Source organism: Lathyrus oleraceus, chromosome 6 (genome assembly GCF_024323335.1).
Source record: "Lathyrus oleraceus cultivar Zhongwan6 chromosome 6, CAAS_Psat_ZW6_1.0, whole genome shotgun sequence".
Lineage (NCBI taxonomy): Eukaryota > Viridiplantae > Streptophyta > Magnoliopsida > Fabales > Fabaceae > Lathyrus > Lathyrus oleraceus.
Genome location: NC_066584.1, coordinates 140,517,629 through 140,536,204, shown reverse-complemented (window position 1 = coordinate 140,536,204; position 18,576 = coordinate 140,517,629). Strand labels below are relative to the sequence as shown.

The following is an 18,576-nucleotide window of genomic DNA, read 5'->3' as shown; positions in this document are numbered from 1 at the left end:
CATGATAAATCATACAACTTGGTTGATATCCAGAATGGATCCAATTAAGTATATATTCGAGAAGCCTGCTTTAACTGGGAGGATTGCCCGTTGGCAGATGCTGTTGTCTGAGTATGATATTGAGTATCGAGCTCAGAAAGCTATCAAAGGTAGTATCTTGGCTGACCATCTAGCGCACCAGCCAATTGAAGATCATCAGTCTGTTCAGTATGACTTCCCTGACGAGGAAATTCTGTATTTGAAGATGAAAGATTGTGATGAGCCTACACTTGATGAAGGTCCAGAACCTGGTTCCAGATGGACGATGGTGTTTGATGGCGCTGTTAATCAATATGGAAATGGAATTGGGGCAGTAATTGTTAATCCCCAGGGTTCGCACATTCCATTTACAGCAAGGCTAACTTTCAAATGCACGAATAATATGGCGGAGTATGAAGCCTGTATTATGGGACTTGAAGAATGCATTGACTTGAGAATCAAGTATCTTGATGTCTATGGTGATTCAGCCTTGGTTGTCAATCAGATCAAAGGTGAATGGGAGACAAATCAACCAGGTCTCATCCCATACAGAGATTATGCAAGGAGAATTTCAACTTTCTTCACAGAAGTTGAATTTTATCATATTCCTCGAGAGGATAATCGGATGGCAGATGCCCTTGCTACACTTGCTTCCATGATTGTTGTCAGATGGTGGAATGATGTTCCCAATATTACTGTGATGCGCTTGGACAGACCCGCTCACATATTTGCGATCGAAGACGTGAAAGATGACAAGCCTTGGTATTTTGATATCAAGAATTTCCTCCAGAACCAGGTCTACCCGCCTGGGGCATCTGTGAAAGATAAGAAAACTTTAAGAAGGTTGTCAGGCAGTTTCTACCTCAGCGGTGAAGTGCTGTATAAAAGAAATTTTGATATGGTTTTGCTCAGATGCGTGGATAGACACGAGGCAAACCTGTTGATGACTGAGGTCCATGAAGGTTCATTTGGTACTCATTCCAATGGACATGCCATGGCTAAGAAGATGTTGAGAGCAGGCTACTATTGGCTGACAATGGAGTCTGACTGTTGCAAGTATGTGAAGAAATGTCACAAGTGTCAAATTTATGCGGATAAGATTCATATTCCTCCGACACTCCTGAATGTGATTTCATCACCATGGCCTTTCTCTATGTGGGGAATCGACATGATCGGCATGATTGAGCCGAAAGCGTCCAATGGACATCGGTTTATTCTCGTAGCAATTGATTACTTCACCAAATGGGTTGAAGCCGCTTCGTACGCGAATGTAACCAGACAGGTGGTTGTGAAGTTTATCAAGAATCAGCTGATTTGCCGTTATGGTGTGCCAGAGAGGATCATTACTGATAATGGATCCAATCTGAACAATAAGATGATGGATGAGTTGTGCGCTGAATTCAAGATTGCACACCATAATTCCTCTCCTTACAGACCCAAGATGAATGGGGCTGTTGAAGCTGCTAACAAAAATATCAAGAGAATTATCCAGAAGATGACTGTCACCTACAAGGATTGGCATGAGATGCTGCCATTTGCTTTGCATGGATATCGTACGTTTGTACGTACTTCAACAGGGGCAACCCCTTTCTCTCTTGTTTATGGCATGGAAGCCGTTCTCCCAGTAGAGGTGGAGATCCCATCAATGCGAGTCTTGATGGAAGCCAAGTTGACTGATGCTGAATGGATTCAGAGTCGTTACGACCAGTTGAATTTGATTGAAGAGAAGCGATTGACTGCCATGTGCCATGGTCAGTTGTATCAGCAAAGAATGAAGAAAGCATTCGACAAGAAGGTCAAGCCTCGTGTGTTCCGAGAAGGTGACCTTGTGCTCAAGAAAGTTTTGTCTTTCGCGCCCGATTCCAGGGGCAAGTGGACTCCAAACTACGAGGGTCCATATGTTGTTAAGAGAGCCTTTTCAGGCGGAGCTTTGATGCTTACAACAATGGATGGGGAGGATTTCACTCGTCCTGTGAATTCAGATGCAGTTAAGAGATACTTTGCCTAAAAAAAAAAAAAAAAAAAAAAAAAAAAAAAAAAAAAAATGAAAAAACAGAATAGCTCGCTAAGTTGAAAACCCGAAAGGGCGGCTTAGGCAAAAATGAGCGTCTCGGTGGAGAACCCGCAAGGGTAATTCAGGCAAAAATTAGAGACTTGAAAAAAAGATATATTTGCATCCCGCTAGATTGAGTACCTCACTCTGGGGCAATCTAGGCAAAAATTAGGGATTTGGCAAGTAACTGCATCATGACAAGACTTTCTGTTTCAGTCGTCATTTCGTCAGAAGATTCTCGATTCGTCGTCAACCGAAGCTTCGGATACATCGAGATTCAAATTGGTAGAGAAAGGATCATTATGTTCAATGTAGCCCTCTTCCAATATATATCACTGATTTCAAATTTGTACAGATCTATGGAGTCTTGCCATTTGCAGACTACCATTCTATCAAATCAATTTGAGTTTTTTATCCAATTATTTGCACTCGAATTTGTTTCAATTCAACAAATGTTTTGCATGTTTTAAATTGATAAAATGTCATTGTTTTACACAAATCAAATTTTTCAAAATTGTTGTTTTATACAAAGTGAACATTCACAAGATTGAAAAGATACTTAAGAATATCTCAGTGCTCTCCCGAGGGTGGCATGATTCCCAACAGGTAAGACATTGGTTCATATTCCTGGTTTGGTGGTATCTTCTTTCTTCAGATCTTTGTTGAGGTTGTTCCTCAAACAGAGTTGTTGATGGGGTTGCTCCCCAGTACAGTCACAAGCAGAGTGATTTGTTGTTGAAGACTTTGTTTTCTCCAGCAGCAGTTTTCCCCTAGCATTGGGTGTTTTCTTGTAGAAGTTTCGGCGGTTGATGGTTTGTCATCTTGGTGCCCCGTCACTTTCTCCAGTGGGTTGTATGCCCCAGACTTTATTTGTCTCCTCAGAACAGTCATGAGTATAGCTGATTGATTGATACTCCCCTCGGAGTCGTGAGTAGAGCTGTTATTGATATCCCCACCAGGGTTGCAAGAAGAGTTGTCACCTCTTCTCCCCATGCAGTGTGCCAGCAGGAATTGTCTGTTTCCTCAGCACGATTGTTGTCTTTTTGAAGACTCGGTAAGTCAGTGGTTTGATACCCGGCACTTTACCCTTTTCCCCGGCGAAGTCGTCTGTGGATTTGTTGTTATCTCTCCATCAGAGTTATTCTCTCCAGCAGAGCAGGATTTATTTTCCTACTCCGTTTTGATTGGGTTGGTACCCCAGTATTTTAATCATCTTTTCCTCAGCATAGTCTGCAGAGTGCTTATTGTGGCGGTTTTTACCTGTTGAATACTCCTTCAATCCCCGATATGGTCGGATGATGGCTTCAGCCTCCGTGAACGGATTTGATTTCCTGACTGTTTGTGATCCCCAGTAGAGTGGCTTATATTGCAGAATCTACTTGTTGTGATCAGTTTGCTTTGTATATTCTCCCCAAGTGGAGTGGTCCGTTGCAGAATCTTTTTGTTTGATCTGTCCTCCCTCAGTGGTCTGTTCCCAAGAGAGTAGCCGACAGTTTTCCCCAATAGAGTTGCTTATGCATTTAGATTCTATTTGGATGATATCATTCTCCCTCAGTGGGTTGTTCCCCAACGGAGTTGTGTGGATTTGCTTCTACAGCAGTTCGTGCTTATGCATCTTTTGTTTCTCAGTTGACACTGGGATCCCCTGCAGATATCTTTGGGACTTCTTTTGTTCCTCTACAGATTCGTCTTGGTGGCCGTTTCGCCCGTTGTGACTTTCTGTACCCTGTTTGGGTTGTTTCCTGATATTTCTGATTCTCTGCTTCTTCGGCAGTACTTGCGGATCTTTGCTTTACAGCATGAAGATCTCCGCGGATTGGCTCTCCAGTTGGTTTTTCCCCTGGAAGTATAATACCGGACGTTTGGTTCCTGAACCTGTTTGTGTTAGAATTGTCTGTTTTGTCAGCATTCATCAAACATAAATCACGCATTTTCATGCATATTCATAAAACATTCAGATATTCATGTTGCATTTTTTCGCCATATATCTTTTGTTTGTCGTGTCTCCTGCTATGGTGATATAGATCTCTTTACAGATCTCCCCAAGCAGATGTCGGGTGTTTAAAATCTCTCCATATAGAGTCAACCCCATAAGCAGAAAATGTCTGTCTTTCCTTCTGCAGTTCCCCACTGAGATTATCCTCGTGGATGACGGTTTCTTCCGTTTCCTCCCAACACATATATTGGGCTGGATTTTCCTATTTGAGTTATATCCTCATTAGGACGTGTCTTTATTCAGTCTGTCTTTTCGGATCATTCCCGAATTGGCTATTTGTCAGATGTCTTGTGTTTCCCAGTGGGTTGTTCCCCAGCGGAATGTTTTTGGGCCTCTACCCAGTAACCGGTAGTTGTAAGTCCTATCTTTCCTGGCTTTCTTAACAGAATTTGTGGTTATACACCTTTTATTCTCCAGCCAGAGTTTTTGGTTTTCTACCTCATACCCGGTAGTTGTAAATCCTATTTTCCTGCTTTTCAGCAGTTTGTGGTTTGTTATAAACCCTATTTTGGTTTCCCGTGCGGATTTGTGATTTGTTCTATCCCCATGCGGAGTTGTTGGTCTTCTACCCCGTATTCGGTAGATGTAAACCCTAATTTTGTGGTTATCTTCATTCAATATTTGATGTTGATTTTCCTTTGCTTGTATAAGTTGCTCAGATCAGCACTTATATCCGTAGCAAGTCTTTTGTGGATAATTGCCGTATGCTAGCAATTTTATCCCCAGTGGGTCTTTTCACCGTATGCTAGTGATTTGCTCCCCGGATCATTGGTTGTTTACCAGTGCATCCCCAGCTAGTCTTCTGTCGATAATTGCCGGATGCTTGCAATTTATCCTCAGCAGTTCGCCTTTCATTTACCCTTTTGTCGGTAATGTCTGTTGCTCCTTTTGATTGGTTATCATTATATACCTAATTTGGTATCCCGATGCCTTTCTGTTCGGTTGATTTATCCTTTGTCAACCCAGTAACCGGTTGTGGATAATCTTCCATGCGAGTATATTATTCACGGTCTGCCGGTAATGAATAGTATATCTCACGCGCTCTTCAGTCGAAACCTTTTGTGTTTCCCCAGTCGAGTAAGATTCGTCTTTTCCCTTTGCGGAGTCGAATATTTCTTTGTTGTCGGATAATTGCCGGATGCTTGCAATTTATCCCTTTGAGTTGTCTTTCGTTTACCCGTATGCTTGGTATCGATTGTCTCTCTTTTTGGTTAGTCACCTATTATGTACCCAGTAACCGGTATCTCTGGTGTTTCCTTAGTATATACTCGTACATTTCAATTTCAAAGAGATATTTTCATAACACCTCCTATCGGAAGGGTGTTTCCAAAAACATTGCAAACCATCCTTTAATAAAAATTAATAGATGGATAATTTTTATTTAATAATTTTTACAAGATTTACCAAATTAATTAGGTAAGAAATATAATTATCTAGTAATTTAAAAATTAAATAATATAGTCATTACAAATATCAAGAAATAACAGGAAATAATATATTCATTACAGTTAACACTAAACAACGTCAGATATTCTATTTATTGCGTATGGAGAACAATGTTACCTATCATATGTCGCATATATTGTAATGCACCTCGTGCCTTTACTAACGTCTGTTGTATGGAGCCCCACACACGGATGTCTTCAAGTAAATCTCATCGAGCAATGGTTATCTCAAGTATGGAAATGATATGAATTTATCTAGGAAACACATCAATCGGTCCGCCTTAACTTGTGCCTCCTCAAGCACCTTGTTGTGATGAGATGGAATTTAGGGTTCTCCTTCTAGCACCGATATCAAGTACGAGTGTGATACTCTGAAAAATCATGGAATGTAATTGTGGACAGAAAGCCATGGTTGAGCAGGTGGCATCTTTGTATCGCCTCTAGAGCCAAATGACCTTGGTAGTTTACAAATGTGAGAACAACAACATGAGACATTATAGGATGTGCAATAATGGAAATATCCTCTAGGACATTATGTACAAACCTAAATTTCCTTAGTATATACTCTCGTAAATAAGGGGGACTACATAATTGACTACCACAAGCTATCATGAGTACTAGTAGATATCTTCCAATATATGTGTCTATGTATCATGAGTACTAGTAGATATCTTCTAATATATGTGTCTATGCATCACGAGTACTAGTAAATATCTTCCAATATATGTGTCTGACACTGATCAGTGTGAGGAGAGGAACATACAGCATCCACCAAAATATAGTCTAGAGCATGCTATCATGTCTTAGCAATGGAATTCCCTTTATGTGGAGAAAGCAAACACATCTAGGGAAACTCTTCGTTGCAGTCGGTTCAAACTTCTCGTGAAGCAATAGTTGAAAAGTGTTGCAGTCTCCAGAGTATTCAAATAGGTTAAGCATAAAATATTATGAACTATATAGGAAATATACCAATAAGTTATTATAATTTTTTTTTAATATTACCTGAAGGAGATGAGTGTCTCCTTCCAAGTGTCTGATCTTGAACTTCCTTGCATCGTTCATTTGATCGTATAAGTGAACAAGATATACATTTCCCCAAGAGAACTTGAGAATACTATCTACTTATGTAAAGTATCTCAACTATAATATTTTCTGTATATTACACTCTTATCAACAAAAATAGTTGTGTCAACCAAATACAAGAAATAAGTCCTTATGACACAAAGTCATGGTGCTTTATTCGCTTGTCATTGTTGTGATGGGAAATAGTGTGTCAAATGATTGGTGTATAATTATTCCATCCATTTAAACATTTCATGACATCCTTAGGTCTAAAAACTATCAATGTTCATTATCCTCTAGTTCAACTCTCAACTCTTCAACCATTAAGTTAATTTCCTCGGACCTATGAATTAAATGATGATCTAATAATCGACCTATAATAAGAATATGGAGTAGACATGACACATATTCCAAGGTGTGAGTCATCTCACCAACAAAAATGAAAGGATGGTGTCTTAGAATTCTATCTTTCAGCAAATGTTAGTAGTAGTAATTTAGGCGCGCTCTCTCTCCCTCCCTCACTCCTATAAATAAAAAAGGAAACTCTCATTTCGAAAGGGTCCTTCCGAAGATAATCATCGTGGTTCTGGAAGCATCTCTGGTAGGGATCAAAGTGGATTCCAAAAAATCCTTTCGGAATCATTCCAAATGATATGATTTCATGGCAACTAAACTAAAGTTTCTGAACTCATAAATCTATGTAAATGATAATACATTATAAAATTAAACATATTTAATATATGTTTAGATGATTATAAACAAATTACAGTCTTTTGTTAAAAAATAAGATATTGTTATTTTGGGGTGTATTAAAAAACTTAGACTTGCAAGCTAATAAAATCAATAATGTTATTCTTACACCAATTTATACATCAAATACTTACATCTAACATTATTCACCCTATTTATGCGGGAAATAATATTTTTTTACATAAATATAAATTTTATAATTAATTAATTTTATTATTGGATTAACCAAAAAAATACAGATTATTAACCACACATTTTACTTATAATTCCTTGACCAAATCAAAATTTAGTTAATGTTATGATATTTATTGATTAATGAAGTAGTAAACTTGGTTAACGAATTATAAGAAAAATATGTGATTGATATCCTATATTTTCATGATTAATGCAATAATAAAATTGGTTAATCATAAATTATATATTTATGTTATAAAAAATTAAAAATTAAAATATTTTTTATTTATAAAAAAAAATATTGTTCATCGTAAAAATATTAATGTACATTTCAAATTGGATAATACTTGGTCATAATTTATGCTGAAACATCTATCATATTGTTAAAACTGCTAGGATAAACATGGGAGAAGATTCTCTCTATTGAAATGTGTATCCAGCCAAATCTGGACCACCCATCAAAAAGTACAAAATGTGAAAAACATTAAAAAGTGCAATTTCAATGGTATAGATTTCCACTTCTCCCTCTCAAATGAAATGTTCACGGGAGGGAATTCTTACCCAATAAACATGCATGATACATGTTAAGTTGAATGAGCACAAAAACCCATAAAAATTGCTTTTGTTGAGATTTTTCAATTATTGTTTCAAACTTCTTTTTTTCATACTTACAAACTTAATTTTCAGTCAGCATTTAGTTTCTAAATTTCATTTTAGCAAAGTGATAGTTTCCAATTTTATCCAATTTTGCAAGGGATTGAAGGCGGCATGGAACTCCAGTTATGGCAAAAGGTATACATCTGTTGGAAAATATATTATTTTCGGTTTTATTATTGTTTTTAATACTACCTTTATTTTTCTTTATTCTTCATTAAGGAGAAAATCAATTGTAATAAGTGTATCTTCATTATATAAACAAGCCTAAGGCTGACGAATAAAATATTACAGTTTTTATCTATTTTTTCCAACATGGTATCAAGAGCACTGGATTAGGGGTCACCGTAAAGCTTTCCTCAACCTATTTTTGTTGAGTTAGGGGTTACCATAAAATTTTCCTCAACATATTTTTGTTCGACCCGATTCACATACTCGTTTAGCCTCCTATGACAAATAACAACAACAGGTGGCATTCCCCATCACAGACCTACACTAGATCCAACCATGGCGACTGGCCACAATCTGAATCGGGCGTCGACCGCAGAAACGACGATGGCCGCGGAAAAGTACCATTGTCAACTCTTCGTGAAATTTTTGCAGAAATAAGAAGGGAAGAGGCACGGCAAGGAATTATGATGGGCAAGACACCACGAAATTCTGAATCTGAAGGCTCAACTCTACCTACTAGGAACCTTGACGAGGGAAGAAGGTCAGATAAAGTTCCTTGGTGTGATCACTACAAGCGCGCATGACATACACGTGAAACTTGTTGGAAGCTCAAAGGTAAACCTCCTAACTGGAAGAAGAAAAGTGGTCGTGCATTTCAGGCTAGTAATTCTGATCAAGGGGAGAAACCTCCTCCGTCTCAGTTTCCACTCACTACGGAGCAACTAGACAGACTGTACAAACTCCTCGAGTCTCCAACCCCTTCTTGCTCTATAACAACAAAAAGTAATTCTGCATTTCTTAGTGTCAGTCCCAGACATACTTGGATAGTAGATTCAGGAGCCTCCGATCACATGACAGGTGAATCTACTTTGTTCTCTTCATATACTCCATGTGCAGGTAATCAAAAAATAAAAATCGCATATGGCTCTTTTTCAGCCATTGCAGGTAAATGGTCAGTTGTGTTATCTTCAATGTTAACTCTTAAAATGTCCTTCATGTTCCAAATTTATCTTGTAATTTAATATCCGTCAGTAAATTAGCCCAAGATATAAATTTCCAAACTAATTTTTTTCGATCTCACTATGTCTTTCAGAATTTGAACTCGGGGAAGATGATTAACAGTGCTAAGGAGAGTGGAGGACTCTACTACCTTGACATTGGATTTGCATCACACCTACCTTCAAAAACAATAAGTTCCTGCTTTGAGTCTTTTTCTGTTTTGAATAATAAAGATGACAACATTATGGTATGGCATTTAAGATTAGGTCATCCTAGTTTTCGTTACTTAAAACACTTGTTTCCTAAGATATTTCACAATAAGAACTTTTCTTCGTTTAAATGTGAAGCATGTGAATTTGCAAAGCATCATCGTTCCCAGTTTTCAATACAGCCTTATAAACCATCAAAACTTTTTTCTATTATACACGGTGATGTTTGGGGCCCTAACCGTACAAGTACACTCTCTCTCAAAAAATGGTTTATCACATTTATAGATGACCATACAAGAGTATGTTGGGTGTACTTGTTAAAGGGGAAAACAGATGTTTGTCAGACTGTAAAGAATTTTATTTTAATGATGCAGAACCAATTTCAAACAAATATTCAAGTCTTTAGAAGTGATAATGGCAAAGAATATTTTAACACTATCCTGGGTGATTTTTTTCTACAAAATGGGATTGTACATCAAAGTTCATGTCCTAATACTCCTCAACAAAATGGAGTGGCCGAAAGGAAAAATAGACATTTACTAGAGGTTGCTAGAGCTCTACTTTTTTCAAATAAAGTACCAAATTATTTGTGGGGCGAAGCTATTTTAACAACTGCGTATTTAATTAACATAATGCCCTCCAAAATTCTCGATTTTCAAACTCCTATTAATGTCTTCAAAGAATATTTTCCTAGTACTCGTGTTTTAACTGATTTGACTTTAAAAATCTTTGGTTGCACATCCTTTGTTCATGAACATAAAAATGTTGGAAAACTTGAGTCACGTGCTATAAAATATGTCTTTGTTGGATACTCCTCAACCCCAAAAGGATATAAGTGTTTTGATCCAAAAGATAAGAAAATGTTTGTCACTATGGATGTTACATTCTTTGAAAATAAACCTTTTTTTTATGACACTCATCTTCAAGGGGAGGAGATAAACGAAGACTCGTTTCAAATTAAGGACATGAGTTTTTTAAATAACTTATCTTTGTCAATATCATAAAATTCTAAGATTTTTACACCTGCACCAATAGAAAATGGCCATGATTCTTTATCTGATCCTACTCCTGTCATGAGTAAGGAACCTTGTGAATCTGAGCCTAGATTTTCTCTTGTAGAAAACAATGAGAATCCTGAAAACGATGATCTAATTGAAGTGCCACAAAATAATGAGTCATTTCAACAAAACAAATTTGAATTAGGAAACAGGACTTGGAAAGGAAGGGTTTTTGTGAAAAAGCACCATAAAGGAAAGGACAAGTCTACATCTCAACACTGCCAGGAATCTGAACCGGGGAATGATCAATTTCCTCACAAAAGAAAAGGCAAGGCTATCTCTGTTTCTGAGAGTCGTATTTTGTATCCTGATATAGGTGATCCTATTGCCATTAGAAGACCTGCCAGATCTTGCACTAAACATCCCATGTCCAATTTTATATCATATTCAAATTTGTCTTCATCTATGTCTGCCTTCACTTCAAAATTATCTAGTGTAGAAATTCCAAAAAGTGTACAGGTTTCTCTATAAATTCCAAAGTTTTACTTGAGGAGATGAAAGCTCTTGAAAAGAACAAAACTTGGAGTGCTACGTCACTACCAGATGGCAAGAAGATAGTTGAATGCAAATGGGTGTTTATTGTGAAGTATAATTTAGATGGGTCAATTGAAAGGTACAAGGCTCGCTTGGTGGCTAAAGGCTTTACTTAGGCCTATGGTATAGATTACTCAGAGACATTTGCTCCTATTGTAAAATTGAACACTATCAGAATTCTTTTGTCTCTTGCTATGGATTGGCCTTTGCATCAGTTAGATGTTAAGAATGTCTTTCTTAATGGCGATCTAGAAGAAGAAGTATATATGGACATTCCTCCTGGCTTTGAAAACAAATTTGGATCAAATGTGTGCAAACTAAATAAGTCTTTGTATGGATTAAAGCAGTCCCCTAGAGTTTGGTTTGAAAAATTCACTCAGTCCATGAAGAAACAAGGGTACATCCAAGGACAGACTGACCATACCTTATTCACAAAATTCTCCCACGATGGGAAAGTTGTTGTCCTAATTGTTTATGTTGATGATATTCTCCTTACTGGAGACGATACATTGGAAATGACAAGAGTAAAAGAGAAATTGGCAGTAGACTTTGAAATCAAGGACCTGGGATTCATGAGATATTTTCTAGGTATGGAGGTTGCTCGGTCAAAAAATGGTATTGTGGTTTCACAGCATAAATACATTATAGACTTGTTGAAAGAAATAGGAATGAGTGGATGTCGTCCTGCAGATACCCCTATGGATCCTAATGCTAAACTTTGGGGAGAAGGTAATGTTTCTATTGATACTGGTTTATTTGTCACACATCCGACCTAATATTGCTTTCTCAGTTAGTATAGTGAGTCAGTTTATGCATTCTCCTTTCTAGGAAAATCTTGACGCAGTCTATAGGATACTGAGATATTTGAAGGGAAATCCTGAAAAATGATTATCTTTTAAGAAAACTAGTGAAAAAAAATGTGTCTATCTTCACCGATGCCGATTGGGCAGGTTCAGTCACAGATAGAAGATCAACCTCTGGATATTGTACCTATGTTAGGGGTAATTTTGTGACATGGAGGAGTAAGAAACAAGGAATTGTAGCAAGGAGTAGTGCAGAGGCCGAGTTTAGAACTATGTCTCAAGGTATTTGTGAAGGATTATGGATCCTTAGAGTCCTAGAAGAACTTAAGATGAAAATTGAGCTTCCATTGAAATTGTACTCTGACAGTAAAGCTACTATTAGCACATCTCATAATCCAGTTCAACATGACAGAACCAAGCATATCGAGATTGATCGACACTTCATAAAGGAGAAGTTAGATGCGGGAATCATATGTCTACCATTCGTGACTTCAAGTCAACAAACTGCGGATATCCTAACCAAAAATTTGACAAGGCCTACTTTTGAGTATTTGATAGACAAGTTGGACATGATAGATATCTATACACCAACTTGAAGGGGGTGTTGGAAAATATATTATTTCCGATTTTATTATTGTCTTTAATACTACCTTTATTTTTCTTTATTCTCCATTAAGGAGAAAATCAATTGTAATAATTTTTATCTTCACTATATAAATCAGCCTAAGACTGACGAATAAAATATTACAATTTTTATCTATTTTTTCCAATAACTTCACACACGATTATGATCATACAGACACCATAATCAAAAGAAATTGCAAATTATCAATACATAGTACATTACAGAATCCAGTACACCAGCAAATACTATTACATAATACTCTTTCATAACTCAAATTGATACAGATGCGTGTGGCTACTCTTAACTGTTATACACATTATACCGCTGCAAAGTAATCTTTGCTAAGTTTGGGGTCTGGTTTCATGGACTTCTCCCCAGGCTTCCATCCAGCAGGGCAAACTTCATCTGGGTTCTCTTGTACATACTGCAGGGCCTGCAAGACCAATGCAAAACAGAGGATCGATGAAATTATGTACTCGTTGGAATGGATATAGATGTAATAAATAAAAATGTGATATTCTAAGTAGAATGTTGTTCAATCTTCATGAAGTTCTAGTTAGTTGTATAATCAATCACCTGGAGTGTTCTCTTTGTCTCATCAACACTTCTACCAATTGCCAAGTTGTTGATGGTAGAATGTTGAATAACCCCTTCCTTATCGATAATGAACAATCCTCTCAATGCAATTCCCTGCATCATTGGATGTTTTTTGTTTTTTAGGTAATTATGACACAAGTTTGAAATAATGGAATCGTAGGCAATACCAAATTTTTACCACTTAATGCTAATAAGCATTGTGACCTTTGTCATACGGTGAACTGGACTTTTTTGTGGTTTTAATCGCAATGTCGCGGTTAGCAAGAGTCGCCACCGACTTTTCTTTTATCCAATAAGGAAAGGTGGAAAAGAACAGGAAAAACCTTAATTTAGATTTTGGGTTCGGGAGGTACATTATACAAAGGGAAGGTGTTAGCACCCTTTGTATCCATGGTTATCCATGGGCTCTTAATTGCTCGATCACTTATATTATTTTTGTCTAAAAAAAAGTGTTTGTGAATTGTTTAGAAAAATTGTTTTGAAAAGAGAATTTAACTTTGTAATGATTCTTGTATGAATGTATACAAAGTGATTATCTCGTTTAGTTTTGAAAATTGTTTAGAAAAATATAACTCGGTAATGATTCTAATATGAATGTATACCAAGTGGTGATTTTCTGAAGGTATTTTGAAAGGTGTGAGGTGTGAAAAAATGTTTTAGGTTGTGAGCCAGCTGTAAGACCCCAATTTTGGGCCCTAAGATCCCTCATGGCCCATATCATATCATATCATAACCTCAAGGATCATTGCATGCCTTTGCTTTCCTCTTAGTGGATAGATTGCCTTGTGGTTTGTTTCTTGATCACCAAAGCATACTTTGCATTTGTATATCTTTGCTTTCATATGTTTATTATTCAAAAAAAAAGTACAAAAATATTGTCAGTCTAACCTTGTTGCTTGCAGTTGAAGCAATCATCAGCAATTAGGTCAAAGTCAGTCAACAGTCAATCAAAGCAATGGATGGTGGCCATTCTTGCAGAATTTGGGCACCATGTTCATTAATCAAAAGTTCATACAACTTGGGACATCATTTGAAGTCAAGTTCTCAAGGAATTAGGGTTTGGAATTCATCAGAAGAAGTTCAATCAGTCCAAAACCCTAGAAAAGTCAAACTTGGTCAACTGTGGATTTAATCAAAGATTTGGTGGATAGAATTGATCTGAAGAAGTTCATTCATGCTTGTACAAGCCTCATCTATCATGTTCAACCTCATCATGGAAGAAAATCAAGTCAAATCAGAAAATTTTCCAGAAATAGCAAGTGGACCTGTAATTTCAACTGCCAAAAATGGAAACTTCTTGATCTTAAACTTACATCATGATACAAGCTCCAAATGAATTTTTGCCCAACATGAAAGTTGAAGATCTTGTTCTCCCATTTTCAAAAAGTCCAAGAACTCTCAAATCCCATGTGTGGTTGTCAAGATATGATCAAATCATTTTCACCAATTTTTGAACTTCAACTGAGCATATCTCCCAAACCATAAGGCCAAATTTGGTGGGGTTTTTTCCTACAAACCACATTTTTCATCCTCTTTCCAAAAATATAAATTTCATGACCTAAAACCTTACCATTCAAAATGGCATTTTTGGACCTATTCCTTTAAAAATCAAAGTTTGACTCACAGTTGACTTTTTGACTTATGGACTTTTTCTCATTTTTGCCAATTGGGAGGTGTTTCATATATCATTTGTGACTTGTTCCAATCCTTAAACCATCATCATATCACCATTTTCCTACCATTTTGAATCAAAATGCAAATTTGGCATTTGTTGCAAAAAGGAAGTACACAAACAAAACACATACAACAATTCTGCAGCAGACCAAAAGCAGCAATTGGCATGGTCATTTGCAGCATGCTCAGGCCCAAATTTGTGCAGACAAACACACCTCCTTTTCACTTGTTCCTTAATTAGCAAAAATGCAAATCACTCCACCAAGACTAAACCAGTTTAGCATTTGATTAGTAGAGATAAAACAGACATATATAAAGTGATTTTCTGCCAGATTAAACCCTAGAGACAAGCAGCCACCGACCAAAAACATTCATTCTCCTTTCATCTTGCATTTTTGCACAAAGGGAATTCTGAGCAAAACATCAAAAACCCTTGAACCACCTTCATTATTTCTTCATCTGGACTCCATTTGAAAGTGATTTGCTGCATCAAACATCCTCTGCACAGCTTTCATCATGGTCTGTTTTCAAAGAAATCCTTCAATGGCAGCTCGAGTTATGGTTGTTTCCAAGCACTACTGAGCCAAGGTTCTTCAAGCTTCCATCATTATCAACCATTGTGCTCACCTGTTTTTGCTTACGACCACTCAAAGACCACTGCATCCCCATTTCTTCAAAAATAAGTAAGTTTTTCGACCTCCTTCTTTTACCATGCCATGATGTGCTTTGAATAGTTTGTTTGATGTTGATTCTAATGAGTGTTCATTTGCTTGAAATGGTTGGTTATGCTGAGAGAAATATGAGTTTTCATTTTTATGCTTGAATGTATTTTTCTTTCGATTTGCTGTGATGCTGCGTTTTTCCTGAAAACCATGAATGGATTGTGTATGTGCGATGCATGAGGATTACACTACTGTACTCATATTTTAATTCTGGGCATGATGAATTTTCGAGCTTATGGTGATGATGAGTCTATGCTTGCTGTTCAAACCTATGCTGCCCAGAATTTCCAGGATTACTGTTTGTTTGGTTGTTGGTCAAAGTTTGCTTGATGTTCCATTGGCCATGTTGTTCATTATGTCTGTCTGAAATTGCCTGTGTGAATGTTGAGCATTGATGTTGAGTTGCTGCTGTTATGCTTAAACCCTTAGGCTGCCTAGAAATCTTATGTTTGTTTTGGTTTTATTGTGTATGACATGTTTGCATTGAAGAACATTACCACTGCCATGCTGCTTGCTTGATGCTTATTTTTTTGAATGAGTTCATAATGATGGAAGTTGCTATTGACTGCTTGCTAAATCCATGCTGATGTATGTTTGTGCTAAGTCATTTTGATGATTAGTTGATGTCAGTATTGCATGAGTATTGAGGCTGGTTAGGTTCATTTTGTTCATGGTTGATAAATGTTGCTGAATGATTTTGCCATACCATTACTATGCTGTTGTCTGTTTTGTTTGGATGCTAATGAACACATCATACCATGCTGCTAAAGTCCTGCTGCAGTTTTGATAAATATTGAATGATGCTTAACCATGCTGTTAATACCCTGCTGTCATCGCAGCCTTGAACATGCTCAGAAATCCATATTGATTCATATTCTGTTTGTGTTAGTATGCCAGCTGAATACTGTTACCTTACTTTTGAAATGTTGGTCGAATGATGATGATTGATGAACATTTATTTGCCCTGCTGTTGTTTGTGTTGGAAGCATGAGAATACATGATACATGTTGTCGCTGCACATGCCCTGCAGCTGTTGAAACCTTAACCATTTCCCAATGCCATATTGTTTGTGTGGTTTGGTCGAGTCATTTTGTTTTGATGATTGGTGACAACATGAATATGTGCCTGCTGCTGTTATGATGATGCTGTTGTGGCTGGTCGATTTTTGTGTTGCTGTTGAGTACAACTGCTATGCTGTTATGTGCTATTGTTTTGATGAACATGATGATGATGAATATGTCAATGCTGGCTGTTTCGAAACTACCCTGTCCAGGATTTTTCTCATGTTTATGTGTGGTATGCTGACTGATTACTTGCTGCTACACATTGCCAAATTCGATGCTTACAATGCTGAAACCATGTTGCTGCTTGTTTGAAACTCTAGGAACATGTCCAGAAATCCACCTTGATTCATATTATGTTTGCTTGTGTTGAATGCTGTTTGTTTATTTCATTTGGTTACATGTTGATGATTACACGATGCCATGCTGTTGCCTTGCTGCTGTTTGAAACCTCATGACCATGTGAAGCATTTTGTATGCTGTTGTTTGGTTGCAGTATGAGTATTCCCAATGCCATGTTATTGTGTGATGTTGCTTGAAGTTCGTTTTTATGATGATGAACTCATACCTTTCCCATATTGTCTTGTTGGTTGCTGTTGTTCTATGCTGCATGAATACCACATTTGTGTTACCATGTTGGTCTGTGTGATTTTGCTTGAGGTTTGTTGGCCATGATAATCAATTGAAGATGAGCATTTTGAGCTGCCCTGCTGTATGTTAAACCCTAGGGTTTCTAAAAATCAGAAAATATGAAGTTTCTTTGGTGTTTACTGTTCCATTGGCCGTTGGCCAATGAGAACATTCCGTTTCCATGCATCAAAACGCACAGTTTGGTTTAATGAGGTCCAGAATTACACTTGTGCCACTGCTTTGACTTTGCTTTGACCACTTTGCCATGCCATTTGTTCATATTGCATCCAACTATTTCCTCCATTTCTACAATTTATTTCTCATTCAATTTTCACTCAAAAATTATGAAATTTTTTGCATGATGATCACAAAGATGTCTACTATTTTATGGTGAATTTTAATTAATTTTTCATGTTCTGGATTTTAAATGATAAATGATTTCCCAACATGTATGCCAAAATGATACATTGTGCCATTTCAATTATGAAATTGTCATATTGCATCCATTGAGCTTGAAATTTTTTGTGGTGAAACTAGACACCTTGACCTTCATTTCCATATAAAGTTTGTGGATTTCTCATTTGTGGTTTGATAGATATGAATTTTTGAGCTAGGGTGTGACAATTTGTGTCACACCAATGATATGCAAATGTATGATTTTTGTTCACATGCTTCCTCCTATCCAATTGACTCCAAATTTTGCATGAATGACCTATCACATGTCTAGTTTGTGTATGAATTTTCTTGGATTTAATCATGCTGTTTTCCATTTGATTGTGAATTTTCTTCCATACTTGGTCATTTGTTGACTTTTTGTGTTATGCCTTGCCAAATCCTTTGTGAAATTCTCATATCTTATTGTATGACCATGAAATTTCATATGTGATAACTAGACATCTCAAGCTTTGCAATGGTGTTAATCTCACTCATTTATCTTCTGTTTTCAAATTGATATGATTTTTTGAAGTTGACCCATGCTTGTTGACTTTCATCATGCTTACTTGAATTTGATTTGACTTCATGATTTTATTTGACTACCTTCCTCTCATCCAAATGCCATGAAATTTGACATGTATACCATGTTAGATGTTAGGATTGAGTGTGATTTATTTCATAATTTTTGAGATTGTTTGAGTTGACTTTTGAATGAAGTCTTTGCTGTTGACTTTTGTATGCCTCCTTTGCTATGCTTTGCATTCTTTGGCTTATGAAATGACCTTGATGCATGATATAAGTTTGAATCCAATTGTGTTTGATTCTTACATGATTGAATTTGACTTTGATTGAATATTGCTTGCTGCCTTGACCTTTTTCTTTCATCTTTGACCCTAGGCTAGTCCT

The 18,576-nt window shown here is 36.9% G+C and overlaps 1 protein-coding gene across 3 annotated transcripts in view; it reads right to left on the bottom strand.

Moving 5' to 3' along the window:
- Window positions 1–18,576, bottom strand: part of LOC127091036 (2-Cys peroxiredoxin BAS1, chloroplastic) — a 53,709-nt gene that overhangs the window by 16,314 nt on the left and 18,819 nt on the right. Inside the window, exons 6-7 of one of the 3 annotated variants that reach the window (XM_051029542.1) lie at window positions 13,128–13,241; window positions 12,732–12,984 (exon numbers count right to left, since the gene is read on the bottom strand). The exons of 1 other annotated variant lie outside the window; for it this stretch is intronic. In XM_051029542.1, coding sequence (XP_050885499.1) covers window positions 12,868–12,984; window positions 13,128–13,241 — 231 coding nt within the window. In that variant the 3' untranslated portion in view covers window positions 12,732–12,867. Of the gene's footprint in view, window positions 1–12,731; window positions 12,985–13,127; window positions 13,242–18,576 lie in introns of those variants that run through there. One more of the 3 variants, XM_051029544.1, reaches the window with a different exon arrangement.